At 47.3% G+C, this 24,842-nt stretch overlaps 1 protein-coding gene across 5 annotated transcripts in view; it reads right to left on the bottom strand.

The window, feature by feature from the left end:
• PIDD1 (p53-induced death domain protein 1) overlaps positions 1 to 24,842 on the bottom strand; it is an 89,349-nt gene that overhangs the window by 13,706 nt on the left and 50,801 nt on the right. For 4 of the 5 annotated variants that reach the window (XM_056526929.1, XM_056526927.1, XM_056526930.1 and 1 more), the window contains 8 exons: positions 21,602 to 21,808; positions 18,794 to 18,848; positions 9,776 to 9,977; positions 4,975 to 5,109; positions 4,597 to 4,773; positions 4,341 to 4,488; positions 4,122 to 4,257; positions 2,785 to 2,935 (listed from right to left, as the gene is read on the bottom strand). In XM_056526929.1, the coding sequence (XP_056382904.1) occupies positions 2,785 to 2,935; positions 4,122 to 4,257; positions 4,341 to 4,488; positions 4,597 to 4,773; positions 4,975 to 5,109; positions 9,776 to 9,977; positions 18,794 to 18,848; positions 21,602 to 21,808 (1,211 nt within the window). The remainder of the gene's footprint in view (positions 1 to 2,784; positions 2,936 to 4,121; positions 4,258 to 4,340; positions 4,489 to 4,596; positions 4,774 to 4,974; positions 5,110 to 9,775; positions 9,978 to 18,793; positions 18,849 to 21,601; positions 21,809 to 24,842) is intronic. The other variant, XM_056526932.1, reaches the window with a different exon arrangement.

Here is a 24,842-nt window from a genome sequence, read left to right as displayed (position 1 = left end):
CAGCAGAGAGCACTGTGCTCGTGATGTCATCAGTGTTCCAAAAAGAAAGGAATTTCCTCTGTAGCATTCAGCAGCTAATAATTACTGGAAGGATTAAGATTTTTTAATAGAAGTAATTCACAAATATGTTTTACTTTCTGCCACCAGTTGATTTAAAAGAAAAAAGGTTTTCACCGGAGTACCCCTTTAAATCCTGCACTCAAATATGCACAGGATACCGTACGTGTGAATAGACCATTAAAGGGGTTTTTATGGAGCACACACTAATGGCCTTTTGTTAGGAGAAGATGCCAATGAATAAACATAAGGGGTTTAACCCCTTGGGCTCCAAAGTTCAACAAAATGAGTCCGCAACACATGTAATGTTACCTGTACAACCTGCTAAACAGGGTACTGGAGCTCAGCACATCCCGCTGTATACTTTAGAGTAGCAGTACTGCACATCATACAAGTATATCAGGGGTATGTTCATATGTAGCATGTAATGAATATGATTTGCATTGAACATACCCTAAAGGCCATGACACTCCTTCTGCTGATCAGTAGGGGTCTTAGAGGTAGGACATTGATCAGTCACATGTTGAAGGCCATCAATGTATTTTTCTAGGAAACCCCATAAAGGGGGCAATTTCTTCTGACCTGGTTCTATATGTTTAGTTTTCCACACAAAGATATTTAGTTTAACACTTCTCACACAAAATGCCAAATAGCAAAGACATGCAGCCAATCGCACATGCTATTACTTAGCTGGAAAACGCTGGATTTTTCACTTGAGCAGTTGTGTTGCTCTCAACCTCTGTCTGAAGCACAATGTACAAAAGTAAGGCGACATTCACATTATACTTCCCTGCTTGTAGGAACGCTACAATCTAACTGGGACTTTAATCAACTTTGGTCGGAAATTGTAGAAAGCAATAAAGTGTGTGGTTGTTAAAGGATTATTCCCAACATGAAAGTGATGGTATACTGACTAGTCAGTATACTCATTAAGATAGGGGGGTTCCAACTTCTAGGACAGTGGTCTCCAACCTGTGGACCTCCAGATGTTGCAAAACTACAACTCCCAGCATGCCCGGACAGCCGTTGGCTGTCCGGGCATGCTGGGAGTTGTAGTTTTGCAACATCTGGAGGTCTGCAGGTTGAAGAGCACTGTTCTAGGACTTTTGCTGATTCTAAGAATAAAGGCACCACAGTGCTCCTTTAAAGGGGTACTCCCGTGGAATTTTTTTTTTTTTTCTTTAAAATCAACTGGTGCCAGAAAGTTAAACAGATTTGTTAATCACTTCTATTAAAAAATCTTAATCCTCCCAGTACATTTTAGGGGCTGTATACTACAGAGAAATCCAAAAAAGAAATGCATTTCCTCTGATGTCATGACCACAGTGCTCTCTGCTGACCTCTGCCGTCCATTTTAGGAACTGTCCAGAGCAGCATTTGTTTGCTATGGGGATTTTTTCCTGCTCTGGACAGTTCATGAAATGGACAGCAGAGAGCACTGTGGTCATGACATCAGAGGAAATGCATTTCTTTTTTGGATTTCTCTTTAGTATACAGCCCCTAAAAACTACTGGAAGGATTAAGATTTTTTAATAGAAGTGATTTACAAATCTGTTTAACTTTCTGGCACCAGTTGATTTAAAAAAAAAAAAAAAAAAAAAGTTTTCCACGGGAGTACCCCTTTAACATCCCTTTAAAGATTTTTGTTGTTGGCCACTGGCAGGGAACTGCAGCATAGCCCCATTCATTGTTACTAATGGCATTTCCTGATGGAAATAATCCTTCAAACCTGTACTAATATATTAGGTAATTGCATTAAAAAAATCCCTAAAATACATTTATTATTATTCCAATCAGAATATTTGGATAAAACAGACACAAAGGGGGTCATTTACTTATGTGCTCCTGACTGTATTTTCTTGGGTTTTGAATGAAACATCAATCGGACATGAGTGTTGCTGCTTCATTCCACTTTGTGGGCCTAAGTGTACGTTCACACGAGCGGATTTTCGCAGCGGATTTTACGCTGCGGACCCGCTGGTGAAGGCCTACTCTATGCTGTCTATACATGTGCCTGCTGGTAGGGGCAATACGCCGCTATGAGCAGACACAGTGCGATGTGCGAGTAGTAGTATACTTGCACATCGCGGGAGCTCTCTGCCTAGCTCAGAGCAGGGAGATGTGCGAGTACGCAGCGCACATCGCCGCAGGGTGTCTGCTCATCGCGGCGTATTGTCGCTACCAGCAGGCACATGTAACGACAGCATAGAGCGGACCTGACTTCAGGCCCGTTATGAAGCAGCAGCGTGTATTTTTGACTGCTACTCCATTCATTTAGAGCAGTGTTTCTCAAGCGCGGTCCTCACGACAGGTCATGTTTTCAGGATTTCCTTTGTCTTTCACAGATGATAACTGTGGTGATATCTGATTCACTGACCATAATTATATCATCTGTGAAAGACTAAGGAAATCCTGAAAACATGACCTGTTGGTGGTCTTGAGGACCGCACTTGATAAACACTGAATTAGAGAGAAACGTGAACCCCCCTCCCTTATTGTAAGGGGGGGGGGGGGGTCAGTTCGGTTGGGCCGCCACCAGTCAGACACTCATCACCTATTCTGTGTCACCTATATTAATGGAAACTTTTTTACTAAGAGTTCTAACCCACCTGCTTCTGACCTACTTACATTGTCCCTTCTTTACTAGGAAATGAGGGATGAATGAAATATAATAATATTAATAAAGGGCTATATATATATATATGAAATTTAAGACATAGATTCTACCTTATGCTTAGGGACACACTGTAGCAGCACCTGCTCTGGGTCTCGCTTCCTCTGCAAAGCAACAAAGTTGACCTGGTACATCCGCAGCCGCTTGTACACATTCTTGGCCAGCTCACCCACATAGGACTTTGTGGTATACCACAGCCAGTACCTTAAAAAGATAAATCGGGAAAACAGCAAACAAACCACAATTTTAAGGAGTGATATTTGGTTACAAATATTTCCGATACATGAATTTCCATGCAAACATCAAAGTCAAGAAAAAAAAAAGACATACCGTATATATTCGAATATATAAGCAGAGGCCCCCAATTTCACCCCAAAAACCCAGGAAAAGTTATTGACTCAACTATAAGCCTAGGGTGGGAAATACATCATCCCCCCATGTCATCATCCAGACCCCCGTCATCATCCAGACCCCCTGTCATCCTCCAGACCCTCGTCATCATCACCCCCATCATCATTCAGACCCCCCGTCATCATTCAGACCCCTGTCATCATGCAGACCCCCGTCATCAACCCCCTCGTCATCACCCCCCCCCTTCATCATCACCGCCTGTCAATCCCTTCATCAGTGGTCTTCAACCTGCAGACCTCCAGATGTTGCAAGACTACAACTCCCAGCATGCCCGGACAGCCATCGGCTTTAGTTTTCTACTCACCTCCCCTAGGTGGGATGTAAGGGTGAGCTGGTCCGGGCCATCTATGCTGCAGGGACTGTCCTGTGGGGAGGGTTATTCATTCCAGGCTGTCCCTCTTCTCCGCTCCGGGCCGGCCCCCGGACTAGTGACGTTGCCTTGACGATGACACACAGGGACGTTCATGCGCACGGACGTCCCTGTGCGTTGTCGTCCAGGCCGGCCCGTTGTAGTCCGGGGCCAGCCCGGAGCAGAGAAGAGGACCTCCCGGTGAAGATGGACAGCCCGGAACGACTAACCCTCCCCATCGGGCGGTCCCTGCAGCATAGATGGCCCGGACCAGCTCACCCTTCCTTCCCACCGAGGGGCGGTGAGTAGAAAACTAAAGGTGGGGTCTGGATGATGACGAAGGCTGTAGTGGTCTTCAACCTGTGGACCTCCAGAGGTTTCAAAACTACAACTCCCAGCATGCCTGGACAGCCAACGGCTGTCCGGGCATGCTGTGAGCGGTAGTTTTGCAACATCTGGAGGTCCGCAGGTGGAAGATCACTGAGAAGGAATTGACAGGTGGAGAGTTCACTTGAGTATAAGCCAAGGGGGGCGTTTTCAGCGCGAAAAATCAGGCTGAAAAACTCGGGTTATACTCGAGTATATACGGTACTTAAGAAATACTAACCATGGTGAAAAATAAGAACTTACCAAGAAAAATGATCCACCTGAAAGTGAGCATAAATATGAGTGATCTGTAACACCACCTGGTTGGTTATGTCAGTCCATGTCTGTGCCCGTGGATCTCCATGCAAAAGGAACAGACGGGAGCGGTCCAGGGTGTCACCTGCAAACAACAAAACAAAGGCACAGTCAATGAACCAAACACGGACCAAAACATCACAGCACAGCACAAGTTTACTATCTGACCTGTCACACCCGGCGGGAGGGGCAACTGAATCTTAACAGGACTCAAAAAGTTGTCTGCTGAATTTTGTGATAGACATAAGAGGGGACTTGTGGAGGACTCCACATCTCCAGTGATATTCTCCAACATTTTCCTGGAGACTGGCAAAACCTAAAATGATGAGTAGATGAGAAAAAAACATGGGATGAAAAGAAAAGAACGTCATGCTTTGACATGATCCGGCTTGGCCATAGCCATGTAACATTGCAGATCACTGACCTGCATGCGAACTGTTCGAGTCTCTGCAGTTGCACCTGGTGGAAATTCGACCCGGATGTTTTGGTCCACGGAGGAGAACAGCAGCTCCCCTTCTTGTGGAACCTCACAGCTATCTTCAACTAAACGTGAGACCACAAGGAACCAGGAGAAGTGAGGTGTCTTACAAGATGCCAGCATCTATTTTGGAATAAAAGTAAAGACAGTATTGTTCCATTAGCCACATATAGGTTAGGACCTCTGGTTACTGCACATTGTAGTCAATTTGTTTGTTGTGTATTTCTATTCTATTCACATATTGCTAGTTTTGACATCACTAGAAAGACTAAATGAATGAATGTGTCCGTAATGCAATCCTATGTTTCTTCATGGAGGCCCCACCTCATACAATGACTTCTCCTTTGTAGTGGTGCTCATGTCCATCCATGATCCAGAACTGTCAATAAAAGTCCTAATAACCACCTCACGCTTTGGCACAGGCTTAAGAAAGGCAAATGGGATCTTGATTTCCACATCCTGTAAAACAAGTGAGAAGTATACAATGTGTAATCTTAGTCAAGTCAGAAAATTCTACAACTAATACGTTTTAATCGTTTTAATACAAATTGACATAAATCTCTCACAAATGCCACTTGCCCATTTCCTTGTTAATGTATGTATATGGACTTGCTTAAAGGGATACTCCACCCCTAGATATCTTATCCCCTATCCAAAGGATAGGGGATAAGATGTCTGATCGCGGGGGGTCCCCAGCAGCACCCTAGTCTTCAGGTGCTGGATGACTGGCGATGCAGGGCGGAGGCTCGTGACGTCATGGTCACGCCCCGATGGTGATGTCACGGCCATACCCCCACAATGCAAAGTCTATGGGAGGGGGCATGATGGCTGTCACACCCCCTCCCATAGACTTGCATTGAGGGGGCGTGGCTGTGACGTCAGGAGCGGGGCACGGCCGTGACATCACAAGCCTCTGGAGCTGCTCCCGATGCTATAAACGAACACCTGTTGCAGCAAGGAGATTGCGGGGGTCCCCAGTGGTGGGTCTAGGAGCGGAGTACCCCTTTAACCCCTTAAGGACCCATGAAATACGCGTACGTCATGGAGAATTCCGGCCCCTGCCGCGTGCCGGGCGGGGATCGGACCGGGATGCCTGCTGAAATTGTTCAGCAGGCATCCCATGCAAACGCCCAGGGGGGTCATCAGATCCCCCCATGTCGGCGATTGCGGCAAATCGCAAGTGAATTCACACTTGCGATTTGCGCGATTCCAGGTCATTACGGGTCTATAGTGACTCGGAATATAAGGGGGATTGCGGTTGTCTAAGACACCCAGGATCCCCCTGAAGCGATAGGAGTGAGGTGGCAGGGGTGCCACCCCTCCTATCCCTGCTATTGGTGGTCTAGACGCGACCACCAATAGCAGATCGGGGGCGGGGGGGGGGGGTTAACTTTCATTTTCCCCGTCCTGCCCACCCACAATAGGAGGGGCAGGACGGGGAAATGACGGGGACCGGTGCCGAAGATCCATTTACCGATCGGGGCGGGCGATGGAGGCAGCGGGCGACGGAGATCGGCGGGCGGCGATGACGTGCGGCTGGATCCGACGGAGTTGCCTAGCAACATCTGGAGGGTACAGTTTGAGACCTCTATACAGTGGTCTCTAACTGTAGCCCTCCAGATGTTGCAAAACTACAACTCCCAGCATGCCCAGACAGCTGTTTGGGCATGCTGGAATATGTAGTTTTGCAACAGCTGGAGGGCTACAGTTTGAGACCACTATATAGTGGTCCCTAAACTGTAGCCCTCCAGATCTTGCAAAACTACAACTCCTAGAATGCCCAAACAACTGTTCGCTGTCTGGGCATGCTGGGATTTGTAGTTTTGCAACAGCTGGAGGACCACAGTTTGGAGATCACTTTGCAGTGTTCTCTAAAACTGTAGCCCTCCAGATGCTGCAAAACTGCAAATCCCAGCATGCCCAAACAGCAAACAGCTGTCTCGGCATGCTGGGAGTTGTAGTTGCGTACCTCCAGCTATTGCATAACTACATCTCCCAGCATGCCCTTCGGCGATCAGTACATGCTGGTAGTTGTAGTTTTGCAACAGCTGGAGGCACACTCGTTGGAAAATACTGAGTTAGGTAACAGAACCTAACTGAAGGTTTTCCAACCAGTGTGTCTCCAGCTGTTGCAAAAGTACAACTCCCAGCATGCACGGTCTGTCAGTACATGCTGGGAGTTGTAGTTTTGAAACAGCTGGAGGTTTGCCCCCCCCCCATGTGAACGTACAGGGTACATTCACACGGGCAGGCTTACAGTAAGTTTCCTGCTTCAAGTTTGGGCTGCGGCAAATTTTTCACCGCAGCGCAAACTCCTAGCGGGAAACTCACCGTAACACGCCAGTGCGAATGTACCCTAAAAACACTACACTACACTAACACATAATAAAGAGTAAAACACTACATATACACCCCCTTACACTGTCCCCCCCAATAAAAATGAAAAACGTATTGTACGGCAGTGTTTCCAAAACGGAGCCTCTAGCTGTTGCAAAACAACAACTCCCAACATTTTCGGACAGCCACTGACTGTCCAGACATGCTGTGAATTGAGCAACAGCTGGAGTCACCCTGTTTGGGAATCACTGGTGTAGAATACCCCTATGTCCACCCCTATGCAATCCCTAATTTAGTCCTCAAATGCGCATGGCGCTCTCTCACTTCGGAGCCCTGTCGTATTTCAAGGAAACAGTTTAGTGCCACATATGGGGTATTTCCATACTCGAGAGAAATTTGCACTACAAATTTTGGGGGCTTTTTCTCCTTTTACCCCTTATGAAAAGGAAAAGTTTGGGTCTACACCAGCTTGTTAGTGTAAAAAAAGAAAAAAATTTACACTAACATGCTGGTGTTGCCCCATACTTTCTATTTTCACAAGCGTTAAAAGGAAAAAAAGACCCCCAAAATTTGTAACGCAATTTCTCCTGAGTACGGAAATACCCCATATGTGGGCGTAAAACGCAAAAAAATAAATACCCATTGCTCCATGTAATGTAATAAGGGGTACATTGAGCATTTACACCCCACAGGTGTCTGACAGATTTTTGGAACAGTGGTCCGTGAAAATGAAAAATTTAATTTTTCATTTGCACAGCCCATTGTTCCAAAGATCTGTCAAACGCCAGTGGGGTGTAAATACTCACTGCACCCCTTATTAAATTCTGTGAGGGGTGTAGTTTCCAAAATAGGGTCACATGTGGGGGGCTTTGTAAACACACATGGCCCCTGACTTCCATTCCAAACAATTTTTTTTCCCAAAAGCTCAATGGCGCTCCTTCTCTTCTGAGCATTGTAGTGTGCCAGCAGAGCACTTGACATCCACATTTGGGGTATTTCCATACTCAGAAGAGATGGGGTTTCAAATTTTGGGGGGCATTTTGTCCTATTACCCCTTGTAAAAATTTTAAATTTGAGGGAAAACTAGCTTCCTAAATGGGACATGCCCCCAAAAAAAACATTTCAGCAAATTTTGCTTTTCAAAAGCTAAATGTGACTCCTTCTCTTCTGAGCATTGTAGTTTGCCTGCAAAGCATTTTACGTCCTAACATGGGGTATTTCCATACTCAGAAGAGATGGGGTTACAAATTTTGGGGGCCATTTTGTCCTATTATCCCTTGTAAAAAATGTTACATCTGAGGGAAAACCAGCATTTTAGTGAAAAAAAATAATTTATTTTCACATCCAACTTTCACGAAAAGTCGTCAAACACCTGTGGGGTGTTAAGGCTCACTGGACCCCTTCTTACATGCCTTGAGGGGTGTAGTTTCCAAAATAGTATGCCACGTGGGGTTTCTTTTGCTGTTCTGGCACCATAGGGGCTTCCTAAATGTGACATGCCCCCCAAAAACCATTTCAGAAAAACTCACTCTCCAAAATCCCACTGTCGCTCCTTCCCTTCTGAGCCCTCTACTGCGCCCGCCGAACACTTGACATACACATATGAGGTATTCTCTTACTCAAGAGAAATTGGGTTTCACATTTTAGGAAGATTTCTCTCCTTTTACCCCTTGTAAAAATTCAATAACTGGGTCTACAAGAACATGCGATTGTAAAAAATTAAGATTTAGAATTTTCTCCTTCAATTTGCTGCTATTCCTGTGAAACACCTAAAGGGTTAACAAACTTTTTGAATGTAATTTTGAATACTTTGAGGGGTGCAGTTTTTATAATTGGGTCATTTGTGGGGTATTTATAATAGGAAGGCCCTTCAAATCCACTTCAAAACAGAACTGGTCCCTGAAAAATTTAGATTTTGAAAATTTTGTGAAAAATTGGAAAGTTGCTGCTGAACTTTGAAGCCCTCTGATGTCTTCCAAAAGTAAAAACTCGTCAATTTTATGATGGAAACATAAAGTGGACATATTGTATATGTGAATCAATATATAATTTATTTGGGATGTCCATTTTCCTTACAAGCAGAGAGCTTCAAAGTTAAAAAAAATGCAACATTTTTGGGTAAATACCATTTTTTTAATTACTTTTTATTTCTCTGTTAGTGGTAAGCAGCATAAAAAAAATCACAGCTGCTCCGGCATTGTTTTTAAAGGACAACTGCAGCGGTATGACACTTATCCCCTATCCTGTGGATAGGGGATAAGTGTTTGATTGCGGGGGGTCCGACCGCTGGGACCCCCCCTCGATCTCCCTAATGGGGCGCCGACCTAGAGGTCGACGGTGACGCCCCATCTACTCCCCGTCCCAATACAGTTCTGTGGGGGAGACGGGGAGGCACGAACGCTTGCCTCCCCTCCTCTCCCATAGAGATGTATGGAGGAGGCGTGCCGGCTGCAACGTCATGCTGCGGCCGGCACGCCCCCTGCACGGGACAGCCGCGGCTCTGTACAGGAGATCACAGGGGGTCCCAGCGGTCGGACCCCCTGCGATCAAACACTTATCCCCTATCCTGTGGTTGGGGATAAGTGTTAATCACGCTGCAGATGTCCTTTAAGGCATTTACCACACTTGAGCATGATATAGAGCTGAAAGATTCCCTTGAACTCTCTATGCACTATTCCAACCCCCATGTTTTTTTAATTTGGGGAATCCTTCAAACCTCTGGTACAATAAAGGCTGCCAATATGGTTTGTGCACCCTTAAAGATTACATATTCTCAACTGCACCTTACCTGAAGGAACTGTATGCCATGAGGCTGTAGCTCCAGGGTGCTACTTAGCAGCACATCATGGTGTCCAAGCCTTACATGTTGCTGGTCTGGAACCAGTATCTGATAATATATTCTTGTGTTACAAGATACAGCTCCAGGAGGAAAACAAAGGTGAAAGCCATGTGGGAGGAATACCCAGCATCCATCTGGTGTGACACAAAAACTGAGAACATTTGTAAAGGAAAAAAAGTCATTATTGGCAGTATCAATTCTAGTTCATATAAACTACATGTATTACACTTGTATTGTAATGTCACTGCAGTGGTGACCAGCCTAAGCCAGTTCCTGCATGGTATCTAAGTTACAGGAAGAAGCTGAGGGGATAGGGGACCTCAGCAGCAGAGGGATCAGGGTAGGTGAGTATGTGTAGTAATATTTTGACATCCCCGTGGTCCTTTCTGAAAATATTTTCATCCCTGGACAATCTTTTTAGGGCCCACATGTTACCCTAAAATGTTCTAGATCTTCTAAACTGGAAATCTGCTGCCACTGTTTGTGAGGCACTGCAGCCACTCTTTGTTATGCACTGCAGCCAGTTTGTGAGGCACTGCAGCCACTGTTTGTTATGCACTGCAGCCACTGTTTGTGAGGCACTGCTGCCACTGTTTGTGAGGCACTGCTGCCACTGTTTGTGAGGCACTGCAGCCACTGTTTGTGAGGCACTGCAGCCACTGTTTGTGAGGCACTGCTGCCACTGTTTGTGAGGCACTGCAGCCACTGTTTGCGAGGCACTGCTGCCACTGTTTGCGAGGCACTGCAGCCACTGCTTGTTATGCACTGCAGCCACTGTTTGTGAGGCACTGCTGCCACTGTTTGTGAGGCACTGCTGCCACTGTTTGTGAGGCACTGCAGCCACTGTTTGTTATGCACTGCAGCCACTCTTTGTTATGCACTGCAGCCACTGTTTGTGAGGCACTGCTGCCACTGTTTGTTATGCACTGCTGCCACTGTTTGTGAGGCACTGCTGCCACTGTTTGTGAGGCACTGCTGCCACTGTTTGCGAGGCACTGCAGCCACTGCTTGTTATGCACTGCAGCCACTGTTTGTGAGGCACTGCTGCCACTGTTTGTTATGCACTGCAGCCACTCTTTGTTATGCACTGCAGCCACTGTTTGTGAGGCACTGCTGCCACTGTTTGTTATGCACTGCTGCCACTGTTTGTGAGGCACTGCTGCCACTGTTTGTGAGGCACTGCTGCCACTGTTTGTGAGGCACTGCTGCCACTGTTTGTGAGGCACTGCAGCCACTCTTTGTTATGCACTGCAGCCAGTTTGTGAGGCACTGCAGCCACTTTTTGTGAGGCACTGCTGCCACTGTTTGTTATGCACTGCAGCCACTGTTTGTGAGGCACTGCTGCCACTGTTTGTGAGGCACTGCTGCCACTGTTTGTGAGGCACTGCTGCCACTGTTTGTGAGGCACTGCTGCCACTGTTTGTGAGGCACTGCTGCCACTGTTTGTGAGGCACTGCTGCCACTGTTTGTTGAGCACTGCTGCCACTGTTTGTTGAGCACTGCTGCCACTGTTTGTGAGGCACTGCAGCCACTGTTTGTGAGGCACTGCAGCCACTGTTTGTGAGGCACTGCTGCCACTGTTTGTGAGGCACTGCAGCCACTGTTTGTGAGGCACTGCTGCCACTGTTTGTGAGGCACTGCTGCCACTGTTTGTGAGGCACTGCTGCCACTGTTTGTCATGCACTGCTGCCACTGTTTGTGAGGCACTGCTGCCACTATTTGTTATGCACTGCTGCCACTGTTTGTGAGGCACTGCTGCCACTGTTTGTGAGGCACTGCAGCCACTGTTTGTGAGGCACTGCAGCCACTGTTTGTGAGGCACTGCTGCCACTGTTTGTGAGGCACTGCAGCCACTGTTTGCGAGGCACTGCTGCCACTGTTTGCGAGGCACTGCAGCCACTGCTTGTTATGCACTGCAGCCACTGTTTGTGAGGCACTGCTGCCACTGTTTGTGAGGCACTGCAGCCACTGTTTGTTATGCACTGCAGCCACTCTTTGTTATGCACTGCAGCCACTGTTTGTGAGGCACTGCAGCCACTGTTTGTGAGGCACTGCTGCCACTGTTTGTTATGCACTGCTGCCACTGTTTGTGAGGCACTGCTGCCACTGTTTGTGAGGCACTGCTGCCACTGTTTGCGAGGCACTGCAGCCACTGCTTGTTATGCACTGCAGCCACTGTTTGTGAGGCACTGCTGCCACTGTTTGTTATGCACTGCAGCCACTCTTTGTTATGCACTGCAGCCACTGTTTGTGAGGCACTGCTGCCACTGTTTGTTATGCACTGCTGCCACTGTTTGTGAGGCACTGCTGCCACTGTTTGTGAGGCACTGCTGCCACTGTTTGTGAGGCACTGCTGCCACTGTTTGTGAGGCACTGCAGCCACTCTTTGTTATGCACTGCAGCCAGTTTGTGAGGCACTGCAGCCACTTTTTGTGAGGCACTGCTGCCACTGTTTGTTATGCACTGCAGCCACTGTTTGTGAGGCACTGCTGCCACTGTTTGTGAGGCACTGCTGCCACTGTTTGTGAGGCACTGCTGCCACTGTTTGTGAGGCACTGCTGCCACTGTTTGTGAGGCACTGCTGCCACTGTTTGTGAGGCACTGCTGCCACTGTTTGTTGAGCACTGCTGCCACTGTTTGTTGAGCACTGCTGCCACTGTTTGTGAGGCACTGCAGCCACTGTTTGTGAGGCACTGCAGCCACTGTTTGTGAGGCACTGCTGCCACTGTTTGTGAGGCACTGCAGCCACTGTTTGTGAGGCACTGCTGCCACTGTTTGTGAGGCACTGCTGCCACTGTTTGTGAGGCACTGCTGCCACTGTTTGTTATGCACTGCTGCCACTGTTTGTGAGGCACTGCTGCCACTGTTTGTCATGCACTGCTGCCACTGTTTGTGAGGCACTGCTGCCACTATTTGTTATGCACTGCTGCCACTTTTTGTGAGGCACTGCTGTCACAGTTTGTTATGCACTGCTGCCACTATTTGTATGGCACTGCTGCCACTGTTTGTTATGCACTGCTGCCACTGTTTGTGAGGCACTGCTACCACTGTTTGTGAGGCACTGCTGCCACTGTTTGTGAGGCACTTCAGCCACTGTTTGTGAGGCACTGCTGCCACTGTTTGTGAGGCACTGCTGCCACTGTTTGTTATGCACTGCTGCCACTGTTTGTGAGGCACTGCTGCCACTGTTTGTGAGGCACTGCTGCCACTGTTTGTGAGGCACTGCAGCCACTGTTTGTGAGGCACTGCTGCCACTGTTTGTGAGGCACTGCAGCCACTGTTTGCGAGGCACTGCTGCCACTGTTTGCGAGGCACTGCAGCCACTGCTTGTTATGCACTGCAGCCACTGTTTGTGAGGCACTGCTGCCACTGTTTGTGAGGCACTGCAGCCACTGTTTGTTATGCACTGCAGCCACTCTTTGTTATGCACTGCAGCCACTGTTTGTGAGGCACTGCTGCCACTGTTTGTTATGCACTGCTGCCACTGTTTGTGAGGCACTGCTGCCACTGTTTGTGAGGCACTGCTGCCACTGTTTGCGAGGCACTGCAGCCACTGCTTGTTATGCACTGCAGCCACTGTTTGTGAGGCACTGCTGCCACTGTTTGTTATGCACTGCAGCCACTCTTTGTTATGCACTGCAGCCACTGTTTGTGAGGCACTGCTGCCACTGTTTGTTATGCACTGCTGCCACTGTTTGTGAGGCACTGCTGCCACTGTTTGTGAGGCACTGCTGCCACTGTTTGTGAGGCACTGCTGCCACTGTTTGTGAGGCACTGCAGCCACTCTTTGTTATGCACTGCAGCCAGTTTGTGAGGCACTGCAGCCACTTTTTGTGAGGCACTGCTGCCACTGTTTGTTATGCACTGCAGCCACTGTTTGTGAGGCACTGCTGCCACTGTTTGTGAGGCACTGCTGCCACTGTTTGTGAGGCACTGCTGCCACTGTTTGTGAGGCACTGCTGCCACTGTTTGTGAGGCACTGCTGCCACTGTTTGTGAGGCACTGCTGCCACTGTTTGTGAGGCACTGCTGCCACTGTTTGTTGAGCACTGCTGCCACTGTTTGTTGAGCACTGCTGCCACTGTTTGTGAGGCACTGCAGCCACTGTTTGTGAGGCACTGCAGCCACTGTTTGTGAGGCACTGCAGCCACTGTTTGTGAGGCACTGCTGCCACTGTTTGTGAGGCACTGCTGCCACTGTTTGTGAGGCACTGCTGCCACTGTTTGTTATGCACTGCTGCCACTGTTTGTGAGGCACTGCTGCCACTGTTTGTCATGCACTGCTGCCACTGTTTGTGAGGCACTGCTGCCACTATTTGTTATGCACTGCTGCCACTGTTTGTGAGGCACTGCTGCCACTGTTTGTGAGGCACTGCAGCCACTGTTTGTGAGGCACTGCAGCCACTGTTTGTGAGGCACTGCTGCCACTGTTTGTGAGGCACTGCAGCCACTGTTTGCGAGGCACTGCTGCCACTGTTTGCGAGGCACTGCAGCCACTGCTTGTTATGCACTGCAGCCACTGTTTGTGAGGCACTGCTGCCACTGTTTGTGAGGCACTGCAGCCACTGTTTGTTATGCACTGCAGCCACTCTTTGTTATGCACTGCAGCCACTGTTTGTGAGGCACTGCAGCCACTGTTTGTGAGGCACTGCTGCCACTGTTTGTTATGCACTGCTGCCACTGTTTGTGAGGCACTGCTGCCACTGTTTGTGAGGCACTGCTGCCACTGTTTGCGAGGCACTGCAGCCACTGCTTGTTATGCACTGCAGCCACTGTTTGTGAGGCACTGCTGCCACTGTTTGTTATGCACTGCAGCCACTCTTTGTTATGCACTGCAGCCACTGTTTGTGAGGCACTGCTGCCACTGTTTGTTATGCACTGCTGCCACTGTTTGTGAGGCACTGCTGCCACTGTTTGTGAGGCACTGCTGCCACTGTTTGTGAGGCACTGCTGCCACTGTTTGTGAGGCACTGCAGCCACTCTTTGTTATGCACTGCAGCCAGTTTGTGAGGCACTGCAGCCACTTTTTGTGAGGCACTGCTGCCACTGTTTGTTATGCACTGCAGCCACTGTTTGTGAGGCACTGCTGCCACTGTTTGTGAGGCACTGCTGCCACTGTTTGTGAGGCACTGCTGCCACTGTTTGTGAGGCACTGCTGCCACTGTTTGTGAGGCACTGCTGCCACTGTTTGTGAGGCACTGCTGCCACTGTTTGTTGAGCACTGCTGCCACTGTTTGTTGAGCACTGCTGCCACTGTTTGTGAGGCACTGCAGCCACTGTTTGTGAGGCACTGCAGCCACTGTTTGTGAGGCACTGCTGCCACTGTTTGTGAGGCACTGCAGCCACTGTTTGTGAGGCACTGCTGCCACTGTTTGTGAGGCACTGCTGCCACTGTTTGTGAGGCACTGCTGCCACTGTTTGTTATGCACTGCTGCCACTGTTTGTGAGGCACTGCTGCCACTGTTTGTCATGCACTGCTGCCACTGTTTGTGAGGCACTGCTGCCACTATTTGTTATGCACTGCTGCCACTGTTTGTGAGGCACTGCTGCCACTGTTTGTGAGGCACTGCAGCCACTGTTTGTGAGGCACTGCAGCCACTGTTTGTGAGGCACTGCTGCCACTGTTTGTGAGGCACTGCAGCCACTGTTTGCGAGGCACTGCTGCCACTGTTTGCGAGGCACTGCAGCCACTGCTTGTTATGCACTGCAGCCACTGTTTGTGAGGCACTGCTGCCACTGTTTGTGAGGCACTGCAGCCACTGTTTGTTATGCACTGCAGCCACTCTTTGTTATGCACTGCAGCCACTGTTTGTGAGGCACTGCAGCCACTGTTTGTGAGGCACTGCTGCCACTGTTTGTTATGCACTGCTGCCACTGTTTGTGAGGCACTGCTGCCACTGTTTGTGAGGCACTGCTGCCACTGTTTGCGAGGCACTGCAGCCACTGCTTGTTATGCACTGCAGCCACTGTTTGTGAGGCACTGCTGCCACTGTTTGTTATGCACTGCAGCCACTCTTTGTTATGCACTGCAGCCACTGTTTGTGAGGCACTGCTGCCACTGTTTGTTATGCACTGCTGCCACTGTTTGTGAGGCACTGCTGCCACTGTTTGTGAGGCACTGCTGCCACTGTTTGTGAGGCACTGCTGCCACTGTTTGTGAGGCACTGCAGCCACTCTTTGTTATGCACTGCAGCCAGTTTGTGAGGCACTGCAGCCACTTTTTGTGAGGCACTGCTGCCACTGTTTGTTATGCACTGCAGCCACTGTTTGTGAGGCACTGCTGCCACTGTTTGTGAGGCACTGCTGCCACTGTTTGTGAGGCACTGCTGCCACTGTTTGTGAGGCACTGCTGCCACTGTTTGTGAGGCACTGCTGCCACTGTTTGTGAGGCACTGCTGCCACTGTTTGTTGAGCACTGCTGCCACTGTTTGTTGAGCACTGCTGCCACTGTTTGTGAGGCACTGCAGCCACTGTTTGTGAGGCACTGCAGCCACTGTTTGTGAGGCACTGCTGCCACTGTTTGTGAGGCACTGCAGCCACTGTTTGTGAGGCACTGCTGCCACTGTTTGTGAGGCACTGCTGCCACTGTTTGTGAGGCACTGCTGCCACTGTTTGTTATGCACTGCTGCCACTGTTTGTGAGGCACTGCTGCCACTGTTTGTCATGCACTGCTGCCACTGTTTGTGAGGCACTGCTGCCACTATTTGTTATGCACTGCTGCCACTGTTTGTGAGGCACTGCTGTCACTGTTTGTTATGCACTGCTGCCACTATTTGTATGGCACTGCTGCCACTGTTTGTTATGCACTGCTGCCACTGTTTGTGAGGCACTGCTACCACTGTTTGTGAGGCACTGCTGCCACTGTTTGTGAGGCACTTCAGCCACTGTTTGTGAGGCACTGCTGCCACTGTTTGTGAGGCACTGCTGCCACTGTTTGTTATGCACTGCTGCCACTGTTTGTGAGGCACTGCTGCCACTGTTTGTGAGGCACTGCTGCCACTGTTTGTGAGGCACTGCTGCCACTGTTTGTTATGCACTGCTGCCACTGTTTGTGAGGCACTGCTGCCACTGTTTGTGAGACACTGCAGCCACTCTTTGTTATGCACTGCAGCCAGTTTGTGAGGCACTGCAGCCACTTTTTGCGAGGCACTGCTGCCACTGTTTGTTATGCACTGCAGCCACTGTTTGTGAGGCACTGCTGCCACTGTTTGTGAGGCACTGCAGCCACTGTTTGTTATGCACTGCTGCCACTATTTGTTATGCACTGCAGCCACTGTTTGTGAGGCACTGCTGCCAATGTTTGTGAGGCACTGCTGCCACTATTTGTGAGCCACTGCTGCCACTGTTTGTGAGCCACTGCAGCCACTCTTTGTTATGCACTGCAGCCATTGTTTGTGAGGCACTGCAGCCACTGTTTGTGAGGCACTGCTGCCACTGTTTGTGAGGCACCGCTGCCACTGTTTGTTATGCACTGCTGCCACTGTTTGTGAGGCACTGCAGCCACTGTTTGTGAGGCACTGCAGCCACTGTTTGTTATGCACTGCAGCCACTGTTTGTGAGGCACTGCTGCCACTGTTTGTGAGGCACTGCTGCCACTGTTTGTGAGGCACTGCTGCCACTGTTTGTGAGGCACTGCTGCCACTGTTTGAATACAGAGACATTTCAATAAATGTTCCTATTCATTACTTGTCTGCAGCCAGCAAGAATATGTCCGAACAGAGGAAAAAGGTTAAAGTATTCCTTTAGGGTACGTTCACACGTACAGGATCTGCTGCATATTTTTGCTGCATATTTTGTGCAGCTGATTTTGCTACTGATTAACGTCAATGGGTAATAAAATGAGCTGCATAAAATATGCAGCAAACAATATGGAGCAGATCCTGTGAACGTACCCTTAAAGGGATACTCCGCTGCACACATCTTATCCCCTATCCAGGAGTGGGACCCTCGCGATCTCTGGGCCGACAGCTTCCACGTTGGTGATGTCACGCTACGCCCCCTCCATTCATGTCTATGGGAGGGGGCATGACAGCTAGTACAGAGCCATCACGCCTCCTCCCATAGACTTGAATGGAGGGGGCGTGGCAGCTTGCATTGCCAGTCATCGGGCACAAAGCGGAATTCGCTACGTTCCCCTAATGACAGGGGTGCCGTCCCGGAGATCACGAGGGTCCCCAGTGGCGGGACCCTCCTGATCCCCTTCGGATAGGTGATAACATGTGTGCAGTGGATAACCCCTTTATGGTACGTTCACAAGTATGCAGATTTGATGCACAGGATTTTCTGCTGCAGATTTCAATGCAAACTAAATGACTGAGCACAGCTGCTAATCTGCAGTTACAAATCCTGCGCATCAAATCTGTGCAGGATCCTGTACATGTGAACGTACCCTTAAGAGGATTTCTTTATTTTGCTGGTCTGCTGGGAGCCATTCTCATTTATTATTAAAATAGAAGATCATGGGGCAAATTATGCTATAAAACGCAAGCATGACTAAGACAGGCAGACGGGAGGCAGCAAACGAGTGCCGATCTCACTGATCACAGCTCCTTTGTTGGGCCTTCACAAAGCTTACTCAATCATGTGGGTGGGACGCACAACCGATTGCCGGATCATTTATGCAGCCATTTATGTTAATCATTATCGGCTGCACAACACCTGTTTACATAAAGTAACGTGCAGTCATAAAAGATATCTAATATGGTGGCAGAAAAGATTCAAACGAATGAGCTGGACTTGACCGTTTACACCGATAATCGTGAATTTCTAGGCCTTAAAGGTGACCATACACCCTAGATGTCAGCTAACAGTCAATCCGCCAGGCACATGAATGCTCGAAGCATGTGTACTCAATAGGGAGAATAAGGGGAATAATTCACTGCCAGACACCCATTCCTTCTCTACTCCGACATCTGCTACCAGGGCAGAGTAAGGACACCCATATACCAGTAAAGACTGGTGTTACCTACCTCTTGTCTTCTGGTTTCACATAAAGCTCCTTTATGTCTAAGCTTTGACTTTCATCTGTAGAAAAGACAAGAAGGTTTTTACTTACAAACTCATGTCAGCAGTACACGGGCCTTGTTCACATAGTGCCCTTTTAAACTGCACTGTCTGTTCAAAAAAAAAAAAAGTTGGCCCCCTTACTGATGCCCAGCGGACGGATTCGCTAGCTACTGTCCCCCTCCTGTCTCTTAGTGAACCAAATCGTCTCTCCCAATTATACTTAATACATAGGATGTACAGGACCCCAATCATTTTGCATATTTTAGGGCTGCAGGGAGCTGGAAGGGTACAGGCGGGTGGGGGGTCCTGGATCTTATCCGGGACGTTTACTCTGTCCCCCTCCCACTGACTCCTGCAGAGTGTGTACTGGGTTGTTTAGATGACGACTGGGTGGATGCTTGTGTTCTACTTGGGATCCAGTGTATCCTATAGTAGGCGCGTAAAACTATCGCATCAAATTGGACAACTCGGCCCCTCCCACACTGCAGGAATTCACGAATAGAATGAGCGCTGTGATCAGGCTAGAGCGGGGATTTACCTTAGAAGGAACGCAACAGTTAAATTCAAAGGTGTATGGGACGGTGGTTGGATACCCTGGGGCTGCCCACTTCTGTTCTTCTTCAATTATGCAGGAGCCCACTGCAGGTCTTCTTTAATGCTGGCCGCAGTTAGTTTTTATACTGTTTACCTCATGTACCTGCCCTGTTTTCTTCCTCCCCCAACCCCCCCCCCCCCCTTTTCATTTTTTTTCTCCTTCTGTGTTCCTCCTTTCTTTTTCTGATTCCATTTCTCCTCTTTTTCTCCTTTTTCCTTTTCCTCTCTCCCCTTTCCCCTCCTCCCCCCGTGTGGTTTCTCTCCTTTCTTTTTCTACTCTCCTCCCCCCTTTGTGAAGTTGGTGTTCTCCTGTACACTGTGATTGGCTTGGTATCTCTCTTGGTACCAGGCTCCTTGGATGTGTTTTGTACTATTATTGAGGGCACATTGCTCGGAGTCATATAGGAACTGCTTACGCATGGTTTTATGTTTGTAAGGTTTATTGTGCTTACTGCATATTTTATTACGTCCTTATTGTATTTTTAACACACAATGTTGATATATCTCAATGCCTGATGAGTCTGATTTCCTAATATCAGTCATACTTTGAGACTTTGCACCCAACTGTTTTATTCATTGTGCCTACTGTTTTGTCGGCTTCTGTTTTAAATGAAAAACGTTTAATAAAAAAAGATCTGATTTAAAAAAAAAAAAAAAAAAAATGACCACCACTGATTGCTAGGCAGGAGTAACGCACGCAATCGTGTTCTCAACCAGCTTTGTCTGAGCTTGTTAGTATACATTTTGATCAAAAGGTTCAAGCCCACTTGCCACGTCAAGGCCACCTATTTAGAGTGGGTCACTAACATAAAATGGTGTAGCACTGGGTGACGACCGCCGCAACACCAGTGCCCACAGGGGGAACGACCCACTGGCAGAGCAGCCCCAATGCCACTCAAACCAGTCCCTGGGCCGCACCTCCCCACAGCCACGGTGCTACGGCAGCAACGGACGCCGAACAGCACCACACCAGTGTAAACCAGGTGTAAAAGCACACTAACCATGTTCTCTCAGTCAGACTGGGAGGCTGCCAGAAATTAAAGGGCCCTGCTACTTATATAGGGTTTGGCTGAAGGGGTGGGGCAGAGTGCAGACCAAGTGAAAACAACAACAAAAGAGGGGATAGAAAACACAATGTGAATTCAAGTAGAGAAAACAGACATGGTCGCACATCTATATTTTGTATTTTGATCTAATTGCTTCTCAGGATAAATTCAAAAGCTAACAGGTTGTTATACATTATTAGTATTTAGTATACACTAAATAGGTGGTCTTGACGTGGCGAGTGGGCTTTATACTTTCTGATCAAAATGTATATGGACAACCTGTTAGTTTTTGAATTTATGCTGAGAAGCAAGTAGATCAAAATACAAATTGTGAATGTGCGACCATGTCTGTTCCCTCTACCTGAACTCACATCATTCCGTTTCTTGTTTGATACTTTGTGTATCTTTGAGACTTAATTTCTGTCCGAGTTGCATCCCGGCAATAATTTACCCTTATGCTTTGTTTATCTTATTTTAAATATCATTTTATCTTATTTTAAATAAAACTGATTTGTTTGACACTGAAAGTATCAATGTCTCATCAGCAGCAGTATGCAGCAACATTAAAGGGGTACTCCACTGCTCAGCGTTTGGAACAAACTGTTCCCAATGCTGGAGCCGGCGCTGGGAGCTCATGACATCATAGCCCCACCCCCTCATTACATCACACCCCGCCCCCTCAATGATGTCACGCCCCACTCCTCAATGCAAGTCTATGGGAGGGGGCATTACGCCCCCTCCCATAAACTTGCATTGAGGGGGCAGGGCGTGATGGCATGAGGGGGTGGGACTATGACTTCACAAGCTCCCGGCACCAGCTCCAGTGTTTGAAACAGTTTGTTCCAAACGCTGAGCAACAGAGTACCCCTTTAACCATTGACTATAATGGACCAACCATGTGGCTGACAGAGAAAGCCTATAGCTGCTGCCACTCAGTTTTAGCTATTGCCAGTGGTCTTGGCAGTCGGACCCCCAATGTGCCATCAATGTCTCTACTGAAACAACACTTAACTATATGTTTGCTGGTCCTTTTCAAAACCTTTACAAAATGGTAAAGATGGATGAAACATATTCAAAGATAAATTACACATGGAAATATTTTGAAGGCCTATTTTTAAGGTAGCATTTTACCTTCAGAAAGTGCTGAGGGCTCAGGTTCACCTATGGGATTCCCTTGTAGATATACACAAGAGCACTGTATAATTTCCATAGGGACAGTGCGTAACCTGTTGTTCTGTAAGTCCAGACGAGAGAGATGAGGCAGACTGGCCAGACCTGCTGGGACAGCCACAAGGACATTGTTGTGAAGGTAAAGCTGCTGGAGCGACATCATGTTACCTATACAAGAATAAAATAGATTTCAATTATTTGGAATCCTGGAAACATGATTCACTTTGCTGTCTGTTCTCATATAGTCATTCTAAATACTGTATACCAAAATAAACAGTAAATTCATTTAAAGAACACAACTAAATAATAAATACAGTTTTCATGTTCTTATTTATGTAAGAAATATCTATATATAATGTTTTGCTTTATAATTCTATAATGAATCTGTGCTTTAATTCCTCACCATTTACAAAAGCTCTGTGTGTAGGGAGTGAATAGGAGAATTCTAGATATATATACATTGGGCCTCATGCAACAAAAGTCTATACTTCATCTTTACTGTGTTACATGTGAACACTGGTTTCTATGGGCCAGGCTTTTTCATTTAATTGTTTGATTGAGTTCTTGTGCATGAGGCTTTTACAATGTTATTAAGATCTCTGCTAGTAGTCAATGAATACAACATTCATAGGGAAAAAGAGTTCACACTTCTAGAGCCTGAACTCTCCAACAGACAATTCTAGAAAAATTCGGTGTATTAAACCAACATTTTTGTATTTGTACAGATCCATCTTTGACTTTCCATCTTGGAGCTACTATGTATGAGACTACTAAAGAGAAGCACGCGATTAACGATCCATCTACAGCAGCACATTACAAAGATAGATGGAGGAATAGCCAATGTTAAAGGGGTACTCTGCTGGAAAATGTTTTTATTTGTTTATTTGTTATTACTTCTATTTAAAGATCTTAATTCTTCCAGTACTTATCAGCTGCTGTATGCTGCAGAGGAAGTTGAGTTGTTCTTTTTGTCTGACTAAAGTGCTCTCTGCTGCCACCTCTGTCCGTGTTAGGAACTGTCCCTAGGAGAAAATCCCCATAGCAAACCTCTCCTGCTCTGGACAGTTCCTGACATGGACAGAGGTGTCAGCAGAGAGCACTGTGGTCAGACTAGAAAGAACTACACAACTTCCTCTGGAGCATACAGCTGATAAGTACTGGAAGGATTATGATTTTTAAATAGAAGTAATTTACAAATCTGTATAACTTTCTGGCACCAGTTGATAAAAAAAAACCAAAAACTTTAAGCATAGGGGATGCTTTTGAATAAAGTGCAAGTGTATACATACAGTATCTGACATAAGCGCATACACATTTTTGTAAATATTTTATATTATGTTTTCATGTGACAACACTTAACAATGTAAAGTAGTGAATGTACAGCCTGTATAACAGTGTTTAATGTTGTGTCCCCTCAAAATAACTCAACACATAGCCATTAATGTCCAAACGTTGACAACTAAAGTGAGTACCCTAGGTGGAAATGTCTAAATAGGACCTAATTAGCCATTTTCTCTCACCAGTGTCATGTGACTCGTTAGTGTTACAAGGTCTCAGTTGTGAGTGGAGAGCAGGTGTCTTACATTTGGTGTTATCGCTCTCACACTCTCTAATACTGGTCACTGGAAGATCAACATGGCACCTCATGGCAAAGAACTCTCTAAGAATCTGAAAAAACGAATTGTTGCTCTACATAAAAATGACCTAGACTATAAGAAGATTGCCAAGACCCTGATACTGAGCCGCAGCACGGCAAGCAAGTTCATACATCGGTTTTGCAGAGAGGTTCCTCTCAGAACAGGCCTTACCATGGTTGATGTTGAGTGCATGTGCTTAGCATTATATTAAGAGGTTGCCAGCATTGCTGCAGAGGTTGAAGAGGTGGGGAGTCAGCCTATCAGTGCTTAGGTCATATGCCGCACATAGGTCATATAAGTCTATAGTCAAGCATGGGGGTGGGAGTGTCACGGGCTATGGCCTGGATGAGTGCTGCTGGCACTAGGGAGCTATAGTTCAATGAGGGAACCATGAAAGCCAACATGTACTGTGACATACTGAAGCAGACTGGGCCGCAGGGCAGAATTCTAACGTGATAACAACACCAAAAACACCTCCAAGACGACCACTGCCTTGCTAAAGAAGAGGAGGGTAAAAGTGATAGACTGTCCAAGTATGTCTCCAGACCTAAACCCTATTAAGTGTCCACGGCTCATCCTCAAACAGAAAGTGGAGGAGTGCAAGGTCTCCAGTGTCTACCAGCTCGGTCATGTAGGAGAGGAAGAGGGCGCCAGTGACAACCTGTTAAGCTTTGCTGAACTGCACGCTCAAGAGAGTTATGAAAAATAATGTTGTCCTCCAGCTGTTGCAAAATAACTCCATTGCCATTGACTCTCCAGGCATGCTGGGAGTTTTGCAACAGCTGGAGGCACCCTGTTTGGGGAACACTGCCGTAGGGTATTTTGCTGGCGGAGGCAAGTACCATGCTTGCATCCAGGTCCACTCCTATGTAAATCCCTAACTTAGGCCTCAAATGCACATGGCGCTCTCTCACTTCGGAGCCCTGTCGTATTTCAAGGCAAAAGTTTAGTGCCACATATGGGGTATTTCCGTACTCAGGAGAAATCACGCAACAAATTTTGGGGGGCTTTTTCTCCTTTTACCCCTTATGAAAAGGTAAAGTTGGGGTCTACACCAGCATGTTGGTGTAAAAAATTAAATTTTTTACACTAACTTGCTGGTGTTGCCCCATACTTTTCGTTTTCATAAGAGGTATAAAGGAAAAAAAGACCCACAATATCTCCAGAGTATGGAAATCCCCCATATGTGGACGTAAAATGCTCTGCAGGTGCACAACATGGCTCAGGAGTGAAAGCGCACTATGTACATTTGAGGTGATTTGCACAATGGTGGCTGCTGGTTACACAAACACAAAAAAAAAAAACACCCACATGTGACCCCATTTTGGAAACTACACCCCTCATGAAACATAACAAGGGATAAAGTGAGCCTTAACACCCCATAGGTGTTTGACAAATCTTTGTTAAAGTTGGACATGAAAATGAAAAATTTGATTTTTTTCACTAAAATGCTGGTGTTTTCCCAATGTTTTCATTTTCACAAGGGGTAATAGGAATAAATCCCCAATCTCTTCTGAGTAAGGAAATACCCCATATGTGGATGTAAAGTGCATTGCGGGCGAACT

This window comes from Hyla sarda, chromosome 6 (genome assembly GCF_029499605.1).
Source record: "Hyla sarda isolate aHylSar1 chromosome 6, aHylSar1.hap1, whole genome shotgun sequence".
Taxonomy (NCBI): Eukaryota; Metazoa; Chordata; class Amphibia; order Anura; family Hylidae; genus Hyla; species Hyla sarda.
This window is presented reverse-complemented; position numbering and strand designations above follow the sequence as displayed.